Source organism: Lathyrus oleraceus, chromosome 7, assembly GCF_024323335.1.
Source record: "Lathyrus oleraceus cultivar Zhongwan6 chromosome 7, CAAS_Psat_ZW6_1.0, whole genome shotgun sequence".
Classification (NCBI taxonomy): domain Eukaryota; kingdom Viridiplantae; phylum Streptophyta; class Magnoliopsida; order Fabales; family Fabaceae; genus Lathyrus; species Lathyrus oleraceus.
In genome coordinates, this window is record NC_066585.1 from 216735234 (window position 1) to 216758135 (window position 22902).

At 36.3% G+C, this 22902-nt stretch overlaps 1 protein-coding gene across 1 annotated transcript; it reads left to right on the forward strand.

Moving 5' to 3' along the window:
• The first annotated feature begins 3712 nt into the window (after positions 1-3712).
• LOC127105741 (U-box domain-containing protein 26) lies at positions 3713-5487 on the forward strand. The gene has a single exon (XM_051042942.1). The coding sequence runs from the start codon at positions 4095-4097 to the stop codon at positions 5328-5330; it is 1236 nt and encodes a 411-aa protein (XP_050898899.1). The 5' UTR covers positions 3713-4094; the 3' UTR covers positions 5331-5487.
• Positions 5488-22902: the final 17415 nt, after the last annotated feature.

The following is a 22902-nucleotide window of genomic DNA, read 5'->3' on the forward strand; positions in this document are numbered from 1 at the left end:
AGACTCATATACATATGGTACCATATCATCACCAATTGGTTCACTCAGGAAGCGGGTTCACCCTGCTCGAACCCTGAATCCACCTTGCTTGGATTCTGGACAAGTCACCAATCCACCCTGCTCGGATTGCAACTTGCCTCTTTCATAAACAACAACGACATAATGAATGCATGCCATAACACGTCAATGCAACAACAACATAATGTTTAAAGTCCCCTCCCGGCAATAAACAAAACATGCATTGTCCCAACAATAATAGTTCCCCTCCCGAACTATCATCCACAACAACAAACTAACAATTTAACAACATAATCCATGCTCATACAACAACATATCATCATCACAATTCACAGAATTCATCACAACATCATCATCATGTATACACATCTCTATCATTCATTAGTTAATTCAAAAATTTGATTAAATTTGTGTTTAATCGTTAAATCATATGAACCATAATTTAAAACAGTAGTTAACCGAGTATAACAGTACCCAAAACATCCACAAAGTCAAAAAATTGAAATCTGCACTTTAACATCACCAAAACAAGTATCTTTGCTCACCGCAGACCCATAATGGGTTACCCGTCATAGTAGTGACGTCCGTCACCAACCTTAAACATCCAGGTCATCATTCAGATGACGACCGACTTGAAAGATAAGCCTGACCAGCATGACAGGTTACCTGTTACAGTGGTGACGCCCGTCAGCACCCTATGATTTGCAGAATTCGCTTCTACTTAGGGAGTTACTGCATAACTCTTATTTTTTCATTCCAGTCATAAGAATTTGATACATAAACATCACACACATGTTATATTTCATCAGTACATCCAATTACATTAATTCAATACTTTCAATATATAGTTTTCATAAAATTTTGTTATTTTCAAAACCTTCAAACACACAACAATGGTGAAAATATAAATACACATCTAAATAGAATTACATATTAGTGCACAAATTTCCACATCCAAAATAGCATATAACATCAGAACATCATCAAAATTCAGAATTAAATCAAAATCTCAATTGCCCTATTGGAGTGCGCAAATTTCCACATCCAAAATAGCATATAACATCAGAACATCATCAAAATTCATAATTAAATCAAAATCTCAATTGTCCTATTGGAGGTTAAGGACTCCTCAATTCTACCCCTCATGCATATACCCATTATATATATAGTTCTTTCCCTTACCTGGTTTTTCTAGTAGCAATAGCAAAATTCTGGTCTTTGATTGTTCTTCACATCTCTCCAAAGCTCTAACCTTCTATCTCCTTTGTGCCTCTGGTCCTCTTTTCACGTACTGATAAAAAATCTCCTAAACCTAGGTTATCTCTTAATCTTATATAATTAGGGTAAGTTAGTCATAATTATAATTATCTCCCTTACTAACAATTACTCTTACTCCTTCCTCCCATATATTTCTCTTAATTTGCAAAATGAACCTGGACTCTCTAAATTCTTATTTTTAATTAAATAAAGCCACTAAAGTAGTAGTATTTTAATTATTAAAATAAATTCTAATTATTTTAAATAAACTCCACTGATCTCTAATTATCCGACATAATAATTAAATTAAAACACAAACAAATTAATTAAAATAATAACTCGAAAAACTAGGATATTACACTTCAGCCTCCATCGTGCGAGCATACAAGAAGATGTTTAACCGTTCAAATGAGTTAAACACCATTCTCTAAAAACAACCAACACATAAATATTTTTTAACACGAACTATGAAGCTCTAACTTTCTTATTGCACTTTGGAAATACATAGGCACAAGGTTTTGAAACCCTGCCGAGCATAATAAAAAACTAACATTTTTCCTCTTTAAATTTTTTGTAAATATCCATTTTAATAAATAAACAAAAGAATTGCAAACGTTTCTTTAAGAACACTTATCCCTAGCCTATTAGGAGGTTCCCGCTGAGTACAACGGATGTGAGAGACGCTAATACTTTCCCTTTACATAACCGACTCCTGAATGCTCAACTAGTTGGGATGACAATATTTTCTTCATTTAAGGGTTTTATCGATGTTTTCATTCAAATAAAAACTTTGATGGCGAGTTCGTGTCTATTTCGAGCATTTAAGACGCTCAGGTATTTTTTGCGTCGCGACAACCATAATTGATCTCTCTAAGTAACCAAAGATTCAAGTTAGTTTCTAGTTGCTCAAAATTCCAATTACACCAAAACCAGATTTTCATTAGAGACTTGATTCTCGAATAAAAAACATGCCCCTAAATATTCATGTTAGAACAAATGAACAAAAAAAATTAGAAAAAAATAAAAAGATGTGCAAAAAAATGGTTCACATGACACCTCTATTTATACGAAATTTTGTCAAAAATACTCTCTGATTCAATTAGTGCGTTATATTAACATATAATATAAAATATTATATAATTATATTTTATAATATAAGTAAAAAATTAATAAAACCAAAAAGCTCATGTGTAAGCCCAATTGGTGCCCCTTTGAAGCTCAAAGAAGCCACGCCAATTGAATTGATGTTTCTATTATTCATGTGGAGCATGTGCCAATTAGTCTTAAAGTCTCTTTTATATTTAGAGTGTAGGAGATAGTTGATTTTAAGTGTTTTGTACGATTTTGATTTTTTTTTGGTTTGAAACACGGGTATATTGAAAAATATAAAGAAAAAGTTGAGTATTAGGATATTAAAGTTAGAGATATTTATTACTACTCCATCCAGTTCTTTTATAAGATACAAATTACTCTTTAAATTTATTGAATAATCAATGTATCTAATCTAAAAGATAAATTGTATTTTATAAATAAATCCAGAGAGTTTTTCACCTCAATGTCCCTTTTCTTAAATTTAAATCTCAATATACCCTTAAATTGATTTTTTTTATCTAACTAACCTTTTTTTTAGCAAGCTCGATCGTTCATTGGCTAAGAGTATGAAGTGAAAATTTGAAAGACAGAGCTCGATCTTTCAATGAACGAGTAGTCAAATGTATTAAATAATCAAAAAAATGAAAAAATAATATAATATTAGTGATTTCGTCCATTCATTGACCAATGCCCTACGTTTAAAAATTTTAGTGTATCCTCGGTCATTCAATGGCGAGTCCCTTCATCAAATAGGATAGTTTGAATATTTTTTTTAAAGTGGGATGGGTAGAGAATTTTATTTTAAAAATTGAGCAAAGGAATAAAAAAGTCAAATCCGAATGTATGATATTCAGGTAAAAAAAAATGAGTTAGGTACAAATTTAATACATTTTGACAAGTGGCTTCCATATATCCTTTGAAATGATTATACATTTTATAAAAGGCTTTCCAACTTTTTCCTTTTCAATAACTTTGACAAGATGGTTTATTAGGTTATGCAAATAAACAACGGTTTAGTCACTAAACCTTTGCAATGAACCATCAAATAATCACCCATATATCTCCTCCTGTACATACCTTTCACGACACACAAAGAGTTGCAATGAAACAGTACTCGAAACCTTTCTTTCTCCTCGAATTGCAAAACAGCGAAAGTAGGGTCTAAGACTAGCCTAACATAAAAGTAAAGCAAACAAAAAGGCCATGAATGCAAAGAAAGACGAAAGAGACGCAATAAAGGAAAAAAAGAGGGAGCAATGTGCAAATGCAAAGTGACAAAAGAAAAATCAAATGGTGGACAGGACACATTTAGTTGATGTACACAGGAGTAGGATTTTAGGCAGGAAAAATAATAGTGGGACCCACATGTAGCATATTTCATTTGACCAAATTTCTCTCTCCCATTGAATTTCCCAACCAGGGTTAGTTATAATAAGATTCCAAGTTAGATGCCAACACATCACACGTGTGGGAGGGGGCAAGAAACGAGTCAGGGGGCATGGCAGGGAGTGAGGGTTGGTCCAATGGTCCCTCTCTCTGTTGCTGTTGGGTATGTTCCTCTGTTTCATCTCATATAAGAGAAAGCAAACACACACCTTAGCTAAAGAGAATTTGCAGAGCCTTCAGATTTAGCATTATTCTTCTTATTCCTTTTTTTTAATATTTTTATTTTCTCGTACCATTCATTCCTTCTTCCTCTTCTTGTCTCTTAACCCAAAAAAAAAAAAATGCGTGGCTCTTTACAACCCTTGGATTTAGGGATTCAGATTCCCTACCACTTCAGGTGTCCAATCTCTCTTGAGCTTATGACAGACCCTGTTACCGTCTCCACCGGTCAAACTTACGACCGTAACAGCATCGAGTCATGGGTGAACACCGGCAACACCACGTGTCCGGTCACTAGGGCTAATCTCACCGATTTCACGTTCATCCCTAATCACACTCTTCGCCGTTTGATTCAAGAATGGTGCGTCGCAAACCGCGCTTTTGGTGTTCAGCGTATTCCTACTCCCAAACAGCCAGCAGATTCTGCACTGGTTCGTTCTTTGCTTAACCAGTGTTCTTCCCATTCTGCCCCTACTCAAATGAGGCTTAACTCGCTTCGTCGACTCAGGTCACTCGCTCGTGACTCGGATTATAACCGTTCTCTGATTGGTTCTCTCAATGTTCGTCATGTTTTGTTACCTATTGTTTTCGACTACAACGGTTTAGATGAGATGAAATATGAGTCACTCGGTTTGCTTGTTCTTTTCCCACTCAGTGAGTCGGAATGCAGTTCAGTTGCTTCCGATTCGGATAAGATTAACTACCTAACGAGTCTTCTTTCTCATTCTTTGTTTGATGTCCGAGTCAACTCGGCGGCGCTCATTGAGATCATCGTCGCGGGAACTCACTCGGCGGAGATTAGATCTCAGGTGAGCAATGTCGACGGGATCTACGACGGCGTGATTGAGATACTCAAAAATCCGATCTCGTATCCGCGCGCGCTTAAGATTGGAATCAAGGCGTTGTTCGCGCTCTGCCTTGTGAAACAGACGCGTCACCGTGCTGTGGCTGCCGGTGCGCCTGCGGTACTTGTTGATAGGCTCGCTGATTTCGAGAAGTGTGACGCGGAGAGAGCTTTAGCGACGGTGGAGCTGTTGTGCCGTGTTCCGGATGGTTGCGCGGCTTTCGCTAGTCATGCGCTTACGGTGCCGATGCTTGTGAAGATAATACTCAAGATTTCGGATCGTGCGACGGAGTACGCTGCCGGAGCGTTAATGGCGCTGTGTTCGGAATCGGAACGGTGTCAGAGAGAAGCGGTTACGGCAGGGGTTTTGACCCAGCTTTTACTTCTGGTACAGAGTGATTGCACGGAGAGAGCGAAGAGGAAGGCGCAACTGTTGCTGAAATTACTTCGGGATTCGTGGCCTCAAGATTCCGTCGGAAATTCCAACGATTTTGCATGCAGTCATTTTGACTGATTTTTTTTTTTTTTTAATTATTGTAATATCTCAATTTTAGAAAATTATTTAGATTTGATTACAAAAATAGAGAAAAAAATGGACATAATTGTGAAGTTCAGCTTAGGATCTTTTTATTTAGACGGAAAAATAGAATTTAAATTCTGTATTTTATTAATTTTTCCTCTCTATGTATTTAAGTATTATTATTATTATTATTATTATTATTATTATTATTATTATTATTATTATTATTATTATTATTATTATTATTATTATTATTAATAATAAGAATAAGAACAAAATGTTTCGTTAGAGTTATAATTTTGTCCCATGGAAAAACATTCACTGGCATTTGGTTGAAGTACACGTTTCTGAAAGCTTTATGGACAGAGAAGTGTGTTTGACTTCCAAGGTAAATCATTTTGAATAATCATTATGTTGGGGACTCTTATTCATGGCTGCTCCTGCTCACCAAAGAAGAAAGATACTCACCTTTCTTATTTTATTTTCTGTAGTCCATACATCAATTCTAACGTTTTTCTTTCTTGCACTCATTTTACAATGACCCAACTCAGTTTTATTTAATTATTCATATTGATGCAATGTACCGATGAAAAATGTAAATTGGATTACACAGTTGGTTCTAGGGTGAAGAGAAATAATTATGAGTGAACTTGATTTTGGTTAAAATCGAGTTTGTTATAAATGATTTATATTTGAATATATTTATGTAAAAATGAGTTTAATATATATATAATGTCAAACATATTAAGATATCTTGCACAATCTTGAGTAAAGTTCTCATGATTTTGATATTTGAAAAGAAAAAGTGTATTTTTTTTTGTCTAAAAAGGATGATCACTCAGATTAGTTTGTTGATGATAGCCTTAAGAAAATAGGATCGGATCTCAAAACTTCCTTTTGGAAGAATCCTTGGTTGGGACCTTCTCCCCTTATGGTTAAGTTCTTTGGTCTTTTTTCTAACTTTGTCCGATAAGAAGGGATGGTGGGAGAGATTTGGTGAGTGGAAATGGGGTTATCATCTGGGATTTTAGGTGGAAAAGAACATTCTTTCTTAGAGAGCTTTCTACGTTTGAAAATCTGTCATCTCTGCTCTGAGATGTTACTCTCTCTATAGATAGAGATAAATGGATTCGAAAGCATTCTATAGAGAGTTTATTTTCTGTTTCCAGGGTATATCATGTTTAATTTGTTGGCTCTTCTTAATTATCAGTGGAAGAGGATTTGATTTCCCCCTCATCTAGTGAAAAAGAACATTCTTTCTTAGAGAGTTTCCTACCTTTGAAAATCTTTAATCTCTGCTCTGAGATGTTACTCTCTCTAGATAGAGATAAGTGGATTTGGAAATATTCTATAGAGAGTTTTATTTTCTGTTTCCAGGGCCTATCATGTTTAGTTTGCTGGCTCTTCTCAGTTATCAATGGAAGAGGATTTTAAGCCTTTGGATTATAGAATTTAAAAAGCGACATATAACTAACAAAATTGTGGTTCTATGTGTTGTGCATGTTATAGTGTTACTATATGTGTTTCTGATGATGACAAAAGAACAAAGCAAGATTAATCTCGAGCATCATCAATGTTGAAAAAGATTGAAGTTTATAAAAAATCTAAGTTAAAGAAGGTTCCATAGTTTGAGCAAAGATAATCAATGAAGGTGAGAAAAACACGAGAATGAGGGTTGAATTGTGTTGGATTTTTCTCCTTAAGTTTTTTCTTCTTCTGCCTCTGATAGTTCTCAACCAAATTTCGAACACTTAGTTCAGAGTCTGACTTAGAAAAATAAGGCTAGCTTTTGAAAGTTCTTATCAGATTCTGAACCAGAATCTGACTTAAAGTTGAATAGTTGATAGCAGCGGAATAGTAAGATCAGAAAGCGGGAAAGTAAAAGGAAGAACACACATCAATTATCCTGGTTCCTCTCACAACTTGAGAGTAGTCCAGTCCCCTTGTACTTCCAAGGGATTTTCACTATAACCAAACTGATTAAAAATTCTCAAGCACCAAACAAGAGATTTCTAATGCTCAAACCCACAAGGAAGAGAATTCTTTGCTCAAGCATACAAGCAAAAGACTTCCAATGCTCAAACCCACATGTAAGAGACTTCTTTGTTTAAGCATACAAGCAAGAGACTTTCAATGCTCAAATCCACAAGTAAGATAATTTTATGCTCAATCACACAAGCAAGAGACTTCAAATACTAAAGCACTAAAGCAAGAGACTTCTGACTCTATAACAAACTGTTAAAAGATTCGGTAAAAACTACACTTTATATACAATCAGAGGTGTAGACAAAATATAATTTATAAAGACTCTAACACTTAAGAACTTCTAAAATATACAAAGTGTTAGGATGTTCAAAGTCTATCAATTTTGACAGGGTGACTTCTCTTTGAATGTCAATGATTCAGAGTTTGGTATTGCAATGTATTTTACTTCTTCTTCGGGTATTTTGCTCCTCATATAGAGAGGAAGAAAAGAGATGTTGAAGACTTTCACAAAAAGGTTGGATAACTTTTGTACTTGATTGGACACAATAAGAAAACAACTTTTTGCAAGAGGAATTATCCGTTGAAGATCAGAAAACAATGAAGAGATTTTTCCTTAAGTCTTCACGTGATCAAAAGGTCTACGAGTCTGTCAGAGTTGCCTCGATTAAAGAGATATAACCTTCAGAGATTGACTTTCTTCAGACTTGATTCTTTAGAGTCTGCTTTTTGGCTTTTGAAGCCCTAGAGTTTGGATCACCAGAGGCTGACTTTCTTCAAAGTTGACTTCTTCAAAGTTTGGTTCTTCCGTTAGAGCCAGAGTCTTTAGAAGTGATCTTCGCAGCTAGAGTCTGAACTTTAGATTCAAAATCATCAAGCTTCTCTTCATTTGTCTTTAGTCTTATAATCCTGCATACTTAAACAAATGTCAGAATATCCAATTGTTCTTTAAATACTTTATTATCATCAAAACCCAAGGGATATGGTATCAACCAATTTTGTTTCAATAATCAATAAAAATATCAAAAGGAACTGAGGTTGTGAAAGCTCGCCTAGTCACATGCTTTAGTTTATACTTATCTGTTTTGCATCAATATTGTATAAATTAAACAAGAGTACCTCTCAAGGTACTAAGGCAATGCACATACACATTAAATAATTTTACAAAACTTCATGTAAAAATCTTTTTAAAAATAATTTATGGCCACTAACTAATAGATTAGGAAGCGTCCTAACCAATTAGGAAAGCAAAATCTCTCTCTAATCGATTAGAACTTATATATAATCGATTAAGGAGTACTGAACTCACCACCTAATCAATTAGGAACCCTTTTAATCAATTAGGCTTTGAATCTGAGTAATATATTTCCATATTTGACAAGTCTAACCGATTAGTGTCGCATGCCAATCAATTAGAGAGCGACCAAAGCCCATGATTATTTCCTTTTTGAGCCAATTTTTTTTCATTTTTGTGCACTCTTATAAGAACGAAAATTTGATTTACGATTTCTCTTCCTCCCCCACACTCTTCATATATTCTGTTTTTAATGCACTTGTCATTATCTTAGTGCCGAGAGAGCAAAAGGCTTAAAGTAAGAGTTGTGTAATTTGTTGTTCTTATCACATTGTGTTGCAATTGTATATCAAGAGCTTCATTATCTTGTAACACTATAAGTGATATAAAAAGGTTGTAAGTTGGACCCAAGTAAAAGCTTGGTGTAAGAAGGTTGTGGACTGATCTTGGTGGAAAAGATCAAGGTGTAAGTAATAATCTCAAGAGAAAACTCTTTGGAACTAGATTAGACTGCATGATTTGAGACCAAACCAATATAAATCCAACTGCGATCTCTCTAATTCTTCTATTTTTATATTTGTGCAATTTATCTTCCATTTTTTATTTTTTGCTTCATCTTTTTTCTTAAAACTGACAAAATTAAGGTTTCAAAAACCATATAACACAATACACCCCCTATTATGTTTGAAGCCACTTGGCCAACAAGTGGTATCAGAGTCTAATTCCTATAATAAGACTAATTGTCTCAGGAGGTAGAATGATGGTTTCAAACACTTTTTCAATAAGAAGTCTTCCCATGAGCAAATCTCCATCGTTTGATGGTAAAAGGTATAGCATATGAAAAGTAAGAATGAATGTTTTAAAAAACTTTTGATTTTGATTTAAGTTTAATCAAATATGGTCCTTTTGTTCTCTCTCATTTAATAAATAAGGAAGTGGTGAATAAAACGAGAAATTTATGGACCAGAGAGGAAAAAATAAAAGCGCAACACAACTTAAAAGCCGAATAACTGATAGTTAGTGCATTAAGCATTAAAAAATATAATTATGTATTTAACTATAACACTGCTAAAGAAGTGTAAGATACCCTTAAATGATCTATGAAGAATCTACTGAGATCAAATAGAATAAGATGAACAAATTATATCTAAGAGTCTTGAAATTCCAAAAGATTATGAAGAAAATCTTCAAAATTGTTTCTCTAATAATATTAATACTCCACAAGGTAAATTTCTCAAAAAAAAATTATCTAACAAGTTTCTTGGCTTTGAAAACTGATATTGGAAATCTACATAAGTTTTAAAATCAGATGATACACACTCTAAAAAATCAGTTGCCAGATTTGATAAATTACAAGAGATACTCCATGAGTTAAACGTTATCAAGAAACATAAAGAGGGAGAATCATTACAAAAATACAAGTTTCAAAATAATAGTAGAAAACAAAAAGGTCCTAAAAAGATGATGAGGTAACTTAGGCAAAAGCAATTTTTCTCTCAAAAGCAATTATGTATGCATTAAATGAAAATGAAAATGAGAACTTAAAAAAAATAATTGCGTCTAGAAATCATATAACTTCTTTAAAAAATGAAAATCTATCAACTTAGAAGTAATGTCTTAAATTATATTTTTACATCTTATGATAACATAATATCAAACGTGAAAATTTTAATTACAATAGAATTAAAATCGAAGAGTTATATGAAATTTTTAATAAGTTTATCAGAGGTAAAGATAATTTAGACATGATCCTATGTAGTCAAATAATGGCCTATAATAAATTTAATCTAAGTTATCAACCTAATAATAATCCCAAATCTTTTAATAAATTTTTTCATTCTAAAATAAAAACCAATCACACCATTTTTACGTGCAATTATTATGGTATAAATGGTCTTATTGCTCTTTATTGTGAAGAAGAAAATTAACAAGATAAAATGGACTCATAGGCCTTCTTTTCAGTTCTCCAAAAATAATATGAGCCACTTTAAATCAACTAATAAAAATAACCAAAAAAGATTTCGTACCAAATATTAAAAATTAGAGTTGTTTTGGAGGTATGTTTTATAACATCAAGTTCTAAACGACCAAATACAAATATTTATCTAAGAGTTAAATGAATTTTTATCTTTAACTCCAATGTGGAAAGATGATTCCACTAATGAATTTTTTTTTCAAATTTTTTTTCAAATGTTTTTCAGAAAGAAAGCTCTAAAAAATAAATTGAAAATGTCGTTCATATAAATAAAATCCAAAAAAATTATAGAAAAGTGAAATTTCTTTCCCAAAATAGTAAAGGGAAAAATGATATCTAAATATGTGTGAAATGGCAAGAAAGGGGTAAATCACTTGTTAGAAAAATATTAAAGAAAACTCTGTATACTATTCTCTAAAGTGATAAATAGCTAACTAATATTTTCAATTTATCAGCCGTGTGTTTAAGTAATTATCAAAAAGAAAAGAGCTCAAAAAAAATATATTTATGCGGATAGAAATCGAGCTCAAAAGGCATAAGCAGGCTAAAATTATCACCTTCTAATGGATTAGACATTTCTATTAGAACCTTTTTAAAAGTAGAATTCAGAGTGTGCTAATCAATTAGACCAAAGATCTAATTGATTAGATTTTAAAAAGTCTATAACTTTTTCATTATCCAATCAAATAATCAATTCATTAAAGCTCTAATCTAATAGGGTATCTTCCAATCGATTAGAATCCTCTTATAAAAAGATACCTATATTTCCTTTTTATTTCATCACTCATTGTCGCAACCTGCGAAAAAACAACCGGTGAGAAAAGAGAAAGATAGAAGAGTCGCCACCGTGCGTTATTTATCCCAAAGGAGGGAAAAGGAACACTCGAAATAAACCTGGAGAAAGGAAAGGAAAAGACAAGGTCTCGCAACCAAATCTTGGGTTCGGGAGTCGATTATGCGAAGGAAAGGTATTAACACCCCTACGCATCCGTAGTACTCTACGGGATCCACTATTGTTGTTCTTGTTTAAAGGGTGTGTGTTTATCTAATGTACTATTTACTAAAAGAAAGGGTCAAAAGAAGATGACTCGCACGGATGTCGCATCCACTGCATATGTATCTCATCTGAATATGAGAATCAGAGTCTTCGTAGCTCGGCTACTTATGGGTTAAAAAGATGTGTGCTCGCTAAGACATCGCGTCTTATGCCTACATATTTCATCTGGAATGAGAATCAGAGCAAGACGTAGTTCAGCTAACTACGGGAATAAGGGTCTCGATTGCAACTAGGGCAAGAGAAAGGGAAAGTCTCGATCGCAACGAGGGCGAGAGAAAAGAATCGCAACGAGGGCGAAAGTAAGGATTAGTTGTTAGTTGTCAATCAAAAACTCGGCAAGACATCGCATCTTGTGCCTACGTATCTCATCTGGAATGAGAATCAGAGTTTCCGTAGTTCGGCTGAACTACGGGTTGCCATCTGAACATGGACTTACAAAGGAAGACACCAGCTGTGTCAAAGGAGAGTGGGCAATGTGTTTCACGTCCTAGCAGCAGGTGTCACAGCTCGCTGAATCGAGTCTTAGGCAATTACCTCTTTGCAATAGAACGGAGTGACATGCCACAAGATCGGAGACGCACGGAAGGTCTAAAGAATGGGGAAGCTCTGCGCTAGAGTTGTCATGCAATGTGGACCTATGTGTTAGGATTTACAAATGAGAACCTCTACCTAATGTTAGCATGCAAAGAATAAGGGAATTCTACCTATGTTATCATACAAAAGAATAAGGGAATTCTACCTATGTTATCATACAAAAGAATAAGGGAATTCTACCTATGTTATCATACAAAAGAATAAGGGAATTCTACCTATGTTATCATACAAAAGGGTTCTACCTAATGGGTACTACCTAAACGAAACAAGAATCGACGAATGGAGCAAGGAGAGGATAAGGGTAGATGGCGATGCACGAAGCAATCGACTTACAGGTGGTAGATGGCGATGCATGAAGCAATCGACTTACAAGAGAAATGGCGATGCATGAAGCAATCGACTTACAAAAGAATGGATGAATACGTGCTAGTTCTGTTAAGTTTGGAAAATGATTACTCGACGTTGGATCGAGGTTTTGATCTTGTTTTTGAAATGGTTATCGGATGTTTGTTTTATTTCTTGTATTAACAGATGAATAAAGAATGAAAGAATAAACATTATACAATTCATGGGAGAGGGGTACATTTGTTATGAATTAGGGTTGTTCATGGCAAGTAGACAATAAAAATATATGCCTCATACAACATACAAGTAGGCAACAGTTTAATCAGTACAGATAAATAAACAAGTGTATGATCAAATCAAATAATCAAAGAATGAAATGAATGAACATTAGACAATGTATGGAAAGTATAAACATGTTAAGCAATCAAACATTAGAAGCATGGATGAAAGAAACAAGTATAAAAAATGTCAGATGAATCAGACAGGTGAAACTATGCACACAAAGGATCACTGAATAATTTAATCGGAAAATGATGCAAGGATCAAATAAAATCAAGATGAGAGGCCTCTAATACATGGCCTATGAGATGAACAAGGGAGGATCAAAAGATCTCTTCAATTGCCTTAAGCAATCCCTTAAGTCAAACATCAATCATAGAAAAGTCAATTGTATAGTCAAGTCAACTTAAAAATGTCAAATAAATAGCAAATTAATCAAATAAATTATGAAAAGTTAAACTAACTAAGGTGGGGTCAGGACATCATCATCCCCCAAAAAGATTTCAAAAATAATGTAAATTGATGTATAAATTAATTGAAATAAAACAGAAGTCAAATGAAAAGTCAACCAAGCAAGCTAGGTAAAAAATAAATCCAAAATAAATTAAAAAATGGGAAATAAAATTCCAATAAAAGGTCAGATTGACCATGAGACATTGGTCAACCCTCATCCCAAAAATCAGAAGTTAAAAATAATTCTAAGTCATGAAAATAAAATAAATGAAAAAATGTGTGTCAAAATGGACTATTTGAAACAAATAATTAAAATAAAATATTAATATTAAATAAAATATGAAAATAAAAATTAAATAAATTAAATAAAACATTAAGGAATTTGAAAAATATTTTTTGGTATTTTTATGAACAAATAAAAATATTTTTATTAATTAAAAAGCAAAATAGAAAAATAAAAATGAATTAAGAAAGAAAAAGAAAGAATGAAAATAAATGGGATAATGGGCCAGAATGGAGGGGTACAGCTAGCGCGCGCTGAAGCCCAGCCCGGATGGATGCAGCGTGACACCATTAAAAATGTACATTTAAAAAATGCATGTGACTAAAGCATCAATCGGTCCAATTATTTTTTAAACACTAAATGACAAAAACGGCGCGGACGGTTGAGATCAGAAAGGCCATGCGTGATCTGAGGGCTGTGAGGACGACACATCGTCGTCTCTCCATGCAACATGCAAAAGCCCTAATTGTAACACCCCGATAAAAATAAGATAATTATTTAATTTAAGTTAATATTATATTTATTAATTTAATTAAATAATTGGAATTATTGGAATATTGTTATTATTATTATTATTATTATTGGAATAATAATTATTGGAAAATATATATAAGTTGGAAATAAGGAAAAAAGAGTTCCATTTTTGGTAAAAAGAGTTTTCACGTGAAAGCAGAGAAGCGGCTGAAAAGAGGAAAAGCGCAAAGAGGCAGAGCAAGAGGAAGAAGGTTGGAGAAGAGAAGAGCTTGAGGCTAAAAGATTCGCCAGATTAACTCAGGTAAGGGGGGTTTATCGTCGGTTAATGGGCAGGGCGTTAACCGGTTAACACTGTTGAGTTTTGCCAGAAAGCGTGTTCTGTGTTGCGTTAACCGGTTAACCCAGGGCGTTAACCGGTTAACACTGTTGGAAATTGAAAAAAATTAATATTTGAATAATGTGTGCATAATTGGTGTTTGGCCTATATTGGCGTATGATGTAATAGGGATTAATTCCCGCTGTTTTGAGCAGTATAGGTATTAGTGGAGTGTGCTAATACTGTGATTGATTAATTGGCATGACACGATATGATTATGTGATAAATATACTGATGATGTGTGAAAATATGCATAATGTTGTGAATGTATATATTATGCATGTGTTGGTGAATGGACTGTTTTATGGCTTAGAGTGTGAGCATATGTCCATTGTGGATTGTTGTTAATGATGTTGCATTGCTAGGTGAATTAGCATGCATGTTGTGGCCTTTATGGTGGTAGCTAATTCCCATGGTGAGGAATTAGTGAGTAAATCATTGTGGATTATTGTTGATGATTTTGCATTGCTAGGTGATTTAGCATGCATATTGTAGTCTGTATGGTGGTAGCTAGTTCCCATAGTGAGGAATTAGTGAGTTGGTGGTAGCTAATTTCCGTGGTGAGGAATTAGTGAGTGAGTCACTAGGTCTCAAATGAGTGGGACTAGTGGGCTTGGTAGCCGTATCTGGATTTGATCGGTGAGGTGAACTATATGTTCACGAATAGTCGGTACCGCATGCATGGAGTCTCATTGCATAATGTATGTATTGTGTATAATATGAATGGATGTGTTCCAATATTATACGTGTGTTTTGATGTTTATGTTGAGTATGATTATGAGTATGAGTTGATGTTGCCGTTACTGAATGTGTGATATAATTAGGGTGATTAATGTGTTATTTACTTAGCATTACATGATATTTTATAATGCTTTTTTATATCGATTGAGGAACTCACCCTTACAACTATTTTTCAGGTAACGAGCAGTGATTGAGTAGAAGCTAGTGCTTGGAGTCTAGTGTAGTCTCCTTAGTGGGTCATGCTCTGATAGATGTAACATCGGGACGGGATGTTTTACCTTGTTGAATAATTTTACATGTAAAGTGTTACATGTTTTGCATGATTGATTTGATTTCTATCCGCTGCGTATTGTGCAAATGCTTTATGTTTTGAATTAATAAAAGAGCATGACAGTTATTTGGTGAATGGTGTGAAATGATTGTGTGACACCCTTAATTGCATAATTACTCTGATTGATATATTGCTATTTTAATTAAATATTTGGGGTATTTTAGAAGGGTGTTACATTAGTGGTATCAGAGCATAGTCGGTCGAGTCGAGTCGTAATTATTCTGTTTCCCCTGTACGTGATAGGTGTTGTGTAACCCTATCAGTACTTATTGTTTTATCTTGTTGGGTTCTCAGAATAGAGATGGCTGGAAGAGGTAGAGACGATGCTGCGATTGCTGAGGCTCTGGGTATGCTAGCTGGAGTACTTGGAGGAAATCCGAATGTTGTGGGAATGGGAGCTGCTCGTCAACTGAGTGAGTTCCAGAAGAACAATCCTCCAATGTTCAAGGGAGCATACGATCCAGATGGTGCTCAGAATTGGTTGAAGGAGATCGAGAGGATCTTCCGAGTGACTGAGTGTGCCGATAACCAGAAGGTCAGGTTCGGTACGCATATGCTGTCAGAAGAAGCAGATGATTGGTGGGTTGCTACCCGCACTGAGTTGGAATCTGCTGGGAATGCTGAGATCACTTGGGCTGTGTTCAGAGAGAGATTCCTGAGGAAGTACTTTCCAGAGGATGTCAGAGGAAAGAAAGAGATAGAGTTCTTGGAATTGAAGCAGGGCAACCGGTCTGTTACTGAGTATGCTGCTAAGTTCACAGAGCTGTCGAAGTATTACACTCCCTATGATGAGGCTACTGGGGAATTTTCAAAATGTGTGAAGTTTGAGAACGGGTTGCGTCCCGAGATCAAGCAGGCTATTGGATATCAGCGGATTAGAGTGTTTTCTGATTTGGTTGACTGTTGCAGGATTTTTGAACAGGATACCAAGGCCAGAGCGGAAAGCTATCAGCAGAGGGTTGATAGGAAAGGCAAGAATCAGAATGATCGTGGGAAACCGTATGCAGCTGGCAAAGGTTTCCAGAGACAGAGTGGAATGAAGAGGCCTAGTGGGGGAGACTCTAGTGCCCCTGCTAAGTGTTACAGATGTGGTCAGGCTGGACATCGTGTCCATGAGTGTACCAGTGCTGAGAGGAAGTGTTTCAAGTGTGGCAAAGGTGGTCATTTGGCTGCAGAGTGCCGGTCGAAGACTGTGACTTGTTTCAACTGTGGAGAGTTGGGTCATATTAGCCCACAGTGTCCTAAACCGAAGAGAGAGAACCAGTCGGGAGGCAAGGTCTTTGCTTTATCGGGTTCTGAGACTTCTGCAGATGATCGTTTGATCCGAGGTACGTGTTATATTAATGGCTTTCCTCTTGTAGCTATTATTGACACAGGTGCGACTCATTCCTTTATATCTTTGGATTGTGCTGTGAAACTTAAGTTAGAGATATCTGAGATGCATGGAAGTATGGTGATTGATACTCCTGCGAAGGGTTCAGTGACTACTACTTCAGTTTGTTTAAATTGTCCTTTGAGTATTTTTGGTAGAGACTTTGGAATAGACCTAGTGTGTCTTCCACTAGTGCAGATTGATGTTATTCTGGGTATGAACTGGTTGGTGGGTAACCGAGTTTATATCAACTGTTTTGATAAGACTGTGATCTTTCCTGAGATTGAGGAAGGAAAGGATTTGTTTCTATCAGCGAGGCAGGTGAATGAGGCAGTAGAAGATGGGGCAGAGTTGTTTATGCTGTTAGCGACTTTGGAGGCTAAAGATAAACTGGTGATTTGCGATCTAGCTGTGGTGTGTGATTTTCCTGATGTGTTCCCGGAAGAAGTGAATGAATTACCGCCAGAGCGTGAAGTTGAGTTCTCGATTGATTTGGTACCTGGTACTAGGCCGGTGTCGATGGCTCCGTACCGTATGTCTGTTGTTGAGTTAACTGAATTGAAGAGTCAGTTGGAAGATCTGTTGGATAAGAAATTTATTCGTCCGAGTGTGTCACCGTGGGGTGCACCAGTGTTATTGGTTAAGAAGAAAGAAGGTACTATGAGGTTGTGTGTGGACTACAGGCAACTGAATAAAGTGACGATCAAGAATCGGTATCCTTTGCCGAGGATTGATGATTTGATGGATCAGTTGGTTGGTGCGAGTGTGTTCAGCAAAATAGATTTGAGATCTGGGTATCATCAGATACGTGTGAAAACTGAGGATATTCAGAAGACTGCTTTCAGAACAAGGTATGGACATTATGAGTATTCTGTAATGCCTTTTGGTGTGACTAATGCGCCTGGAGTATTTATGGAGTATATGAATAGGATTTTCCATCCGTACCTAGACAAGTTTGTTGTGGTGTTTATTGACGATATTTTGGTGTATTCGAAATCTGAAGAAGAGCATGCTGAGCATTTGAGAATGGTTTTAGGAGTTCTACGAGAAAAGAAGTTATTTGCTAAACTGTCCAAGTGTGAATTTTGGTTAGAAGAGGTTAGTTTTCTTGGTCATGTGATTTCAAGAGATGGTGTTGCTGTTGATCCTTCTAAGATAGAAGCGGTATCTAAGTGGGAAGCTCCGAAGTCAGTTTCTGAGATAAGGAGTTTTCTTGGTTTGGCTGGTTATTATAGGAAATTCATTGAGGGATTTTCTAAGTTGGCGTTACCGTTGACGATGTTGACTAGAAAGGGGCAAGCGTTTGTTTGGGACTCAAAATGTGAAGAAGGTTTCCAAGAGTTAAAGAGAAGGTTGACTACTGCTCCTATTCTGATATTACCGAGTTCGTCGGAATCATTTGAGGTTTACTGTGATGCTTCATTGTTGGGCTTGGGTGGTGTGTTGATGCAGAATAAGCAGGTTATAGCTTATGCTTCGAGACAACTGAGGGTTCATGAGAGGAACTATCCGACACACGATTTAGAGTTGGCAGCTGTGGTATTTGTTCTGAAGTTATGGAGGCATTACTTGTACGGGTCAAGATTTGAGGTTTTCAGTGACCATAAAAGTTTAAAGTATTTGTTTGATCAGAAAGAGCTGAATATGAGACAGAGGAGATGGTTAGAGTTTCTGAAGGATTATGACTTTGGTTTGAATTACCATCCGGGTAAAGCAAACGTAGTGGCTGATGCATTGAGTCGGAAATCATTGCATATGTCTATGTTAATGGTTAAGGAATTGGATTTAATTGAGCAGTTTAGAGACTTGAGTTTGGTGTGTGAGAGTACTCACAATAGTGTTAAATTGGGAATGTTGAAGTTAACGAGTGGTATTCTGGATGAGATTAGAGAGGGTCAGAAATCCGATGTGCTTTTGGTTGATAAGTTGACTCTAGTGAATCAAGGTCAAGGTGGTGAATTCAGAGTTGATGAGAATGGTGTTTTGAAATTTGGTAATCGGGTGTGTATTCCGGATGTTACCGAACTTAAGAAGAGTATTCTTGAGGAAGGACATCGTAGTGGCCTGAGTATTCATCCTGGGGCTACGAAGATGTATCATGATTTGAAAAAATTATTTTGGTGGCCGGGAATGAAAAGAGAAATTGCGAGTTTTGTTTATTCTTGTTTGACTTGTCAGAAGTCGAAGATTGAGCATCAGAAGCCGTCTGGGCTAATGCAACCGTTGGCTATTCCAGAGTGGAAGTGGGATAGTATCAGTATGGATTTTGTTTCTGGTTTACCGAGGACAAGTAAGAATTTTGAAGCTATTTGGGTGATTGTTGATAGATTGACGAAATCGGCTCATTTCATTCCGATCAGAATGGATTATCCGTTAGAGAGATTAGCCGAGTTGTATATTGAGAAGATTGTAAGTTTGCATGGTATTCCGTCGAGTATTGTTTCGGACAGAGATCCTAGATTTACATCGAAGTTTTGGGAAGGTTTGCAGAAGGCTTTGGGAACTAAGCTGAGATTGAGTTCTGCATATCATCCGCAGACTGATGGTCAGACTGAGAGGACGATTCAGTCACTAGAGGATCTTTTGAGGGCTTGTGTTTTGGAAAAGGGAGGTACTTGGGATTGTTATTTACCTTTGATTGAGTTTACCTACAACAATAGTTTTCATTCGAGCATTGGTATGGCACCGTTTGAAGCTTTGTATGGTAGGAGATGTCGGACGCCTTTATGTTGGTATGAGTCCGGTGAGAGTGCTGTGGTTGGACCGGAGATTGTTCAACAGACTACGGAAAAGATTAAGATGATTCAGGAGAAGATGAGAATTGCTCAGAGTCGTCAGAAGAGTTATCACGACAAGAGGAGGAAGTCACTTGAGTTTCAAGAGGGAGATCATGTGTTTCTTCGTGTTACTCCGATAACTGGGGTTGGTCGAGCTTTGAAGTCGAAGAAGTTGACACCTCGATTTATTGGTCCTTATCAGATTTTGGAGAGGATAGGGGAGGTAGCCTATCGTATCGCTTTACCGCCGTCACTTGCGAATTTGCATGAGGTTTTTCATGTGTCTCAGTTGAGGAGGTACATTCCTGATCCGTCGCATGTAGTCCAAATAGATGATGTACAGGTGAGAGATAACCTGACTGTTGAAACATCACCTATGAGGATCGAGGATCGAGAGTTGAAGCAGTTGCGGGGTAAAGAGATTGCTTTGGTAAAGGTAGCTTGGGGAGGACCAGCAGGTGGCAATGTGACTTGGGAACTTGAGAGTCAGATGAAGGAGTCTTATCCGGAGTTATTCGCTTGAGGTATGTTTTCGAGGACGAAAACTCTTTTAGTGGGGGAGAGTTGTAACACCCCGATAAAAATAAGATAATTATTTAATTTAAGTTAATATTATATTTATTAATTTAATTAAATAATTGGAATTATTGGAATATTGTTATTATTATTATTATTATTATTGGAATAATAATTATTGGAAAATATATAAGTTGGAAATAAGGAAAAAAGAGTTCCATTTTGGTAAAAAGAGTTTTCACGTGAAAGCAGAGAAGCGGCTGAAAAGAGGAAAAGGGCAAAGAGGCAGAGCAAGAGGAAGAAGGTTGGAGAAGAGAAAGCTTGAGGCTAAAGATTCGCCGGATTAACTCAGGTAAGGGGGGTTTATCGTCGTTTAATGGGTATTATGGGTTAACATGTAATGGGTAGTGATAAGCCGTTGATTTGACCCTAATTGGATTATGAATGCTGAAAAATTGTGATGAATAGATGATGTGAAACTGTAATTGAATCTGTATTTGTGTGAGTTGTGATTTCCCGAACGTATAGCTTTTTACGGAATCGGAATCGGAGGTCCGGAAGTCCTCCAACGGCGGAAAATGCGGAGAATTCTGCATTCTGCTTCGTGTTAGCGCAGGAACAGCTTTCTGTCTTGCGTTAACCGGTTAACCCAGGGTGTTAACCGGTTAACACTGTTATGAATGTGAAAATATTGCTGTTTTGCTTGCGTTAACCGGTTAACCCAGGGCGTTAACCGGTTAACACTGTTGTGATTTCTGAGAAATTGCTGTTCTGTCTGCGTTAACCGGTTAACCCAGGGCGTTAACCGGTTAACACTGTTGAGTTTTGCCAGAAAGCGTGTTCTGTGTTGCGTTAACCGGTTAACCCAGGGCGTTAACCGGTTAACACTGTTGGAAATTGAAAAAATTAATATTTGAATAATGTGTGCATAATTGGTGTTTGGCCTATATTGGCGTATGATGTAATAGGGATTATTCCCGCTGTTTTGAGCAGTATAGGTATTAGTGGAGTGTGCTAATACTGTGATTGATTATTTGGCATGACATGATATGATTATGTGATAAATATGCTGATGATGTGTGAAAATATGCATAATGTTGTGAATGTATATATTATGCATGTGTTGGTGAATGGACTGTTTTATGGCTTAGAGTGTGAGCATATGTCCATTGTGGATTGTTGTTGATGATGTTGCATTGCTAGGTGAATTAGCATGCATATTGTGGCCTTTATGGTGGTAGCTAATTCCCATGGTGAGGAATTAGTGAGTAAATCATTGTGGATTATTGTTGATGTTTGCATGCTAGGTGATTTAGCATGCATATTGTAGTCTGTATGGTGGTAGCTAGTTCCCATAGTGAGGAATTAGTGGTTGGTAGCTAATTCCCGTGGTGAGGAATTAGTGAGTGAGTCACTAGGTCTCAAATGAGTGGGACTAGTGGGCTTGGTAGCCGTATCTGGATTTGATCGGTGAGGTGAACTATATGTTCACGAATAGTCGGTACCGCATGCATGGAGTCTCATTGCATAATGTATGTATTGTGTATAATATGAATGGATGTGTTCCAATATTATACGTGTGTTTTGATGTTTATGTTGAGTATGATTATGAGTATGAGTTGATGTTGCCGTTACTGAATGTGTGATATGATTAGGGTGATTAATGTGTTATTTACTTAGCATTACATGATATTTTATAATGCTTATTATATCGATTGAGGAACTCACCCTTACAACTATTTTTCAGGTAACGAGCAGTGATTGAGTAGAAGCTAGTGCTTGGAGTCTAGTGTAGTCTCCTTAGTGGGTCATGCTCTGATAGATGTAACATCGGGACGGGATGTTTTACCTTGTTGAATAATTTTACATGTAATGTGTTACATGTTTTGCATGATTGATTTGATTTCTATCCGCTGCGTATTGTGCAAATGCTTTATGTTTTGAATTAATAAAAGAGCATGACAGTTATTTGGTGAATGGTGTGAAATGATTGTGTGACACCCTTAATTGCATAATTACTCTGATTGATATATTGCTATTTTAATTAAATATTTGGGGTATTTTAGAAGGGTGTTACATTAGTGGTATCAGAGCATAGTCGGTCGAGTCGAGTCGTAATTATTCTGTTTCCCCTGTACGTGATAGGTGTTGTGTAACCCTATCAGTACTTATTGTTTTAGCTTGTTGGGTTTTCAGAATAGAGATGGCTGGAAGAGGTAGAGACGATGCTGCGATTGCTGAGGCTCTGGGTATGCTAGCTGGAGTACTTGGAGGAAATCCGAATGTTGTGGGAATGGGAGCTGCTCGTCAACTGAGTGAGTTCCAGAAGAACAATCCTCCAATGTTCAAGGGAGCATACGATCCAGATGGTGCTCAGAAGTGGTTGAAGGAGATCGAGAGGATCTTCCGAGTGACTGAGTGTGCCGATAACCAGAAGGTCAGGTTCGGTACGCATATGCTGTCAGAAGAAGCAGATGATTGGTGGGTTGCTACCCGCACTGAGTTGGAATCTGCTGGGAATGCTGAGATCACTTGGGCTGTGTTCAGAGAGAGATTCCTGAGGAAGTACTTTCCAGAGGATGTCAGAGGAAAGAAAGAGATAGAGTTCTTGGAATTGAAGCAGGGCAACCGGTCTGTTACTGAGTATGCTGCTAAGTTCACAGAGCTGTCGAAGTATTACACTCCCTATGATGAGGCTACTGGGGAATTTTCAAAA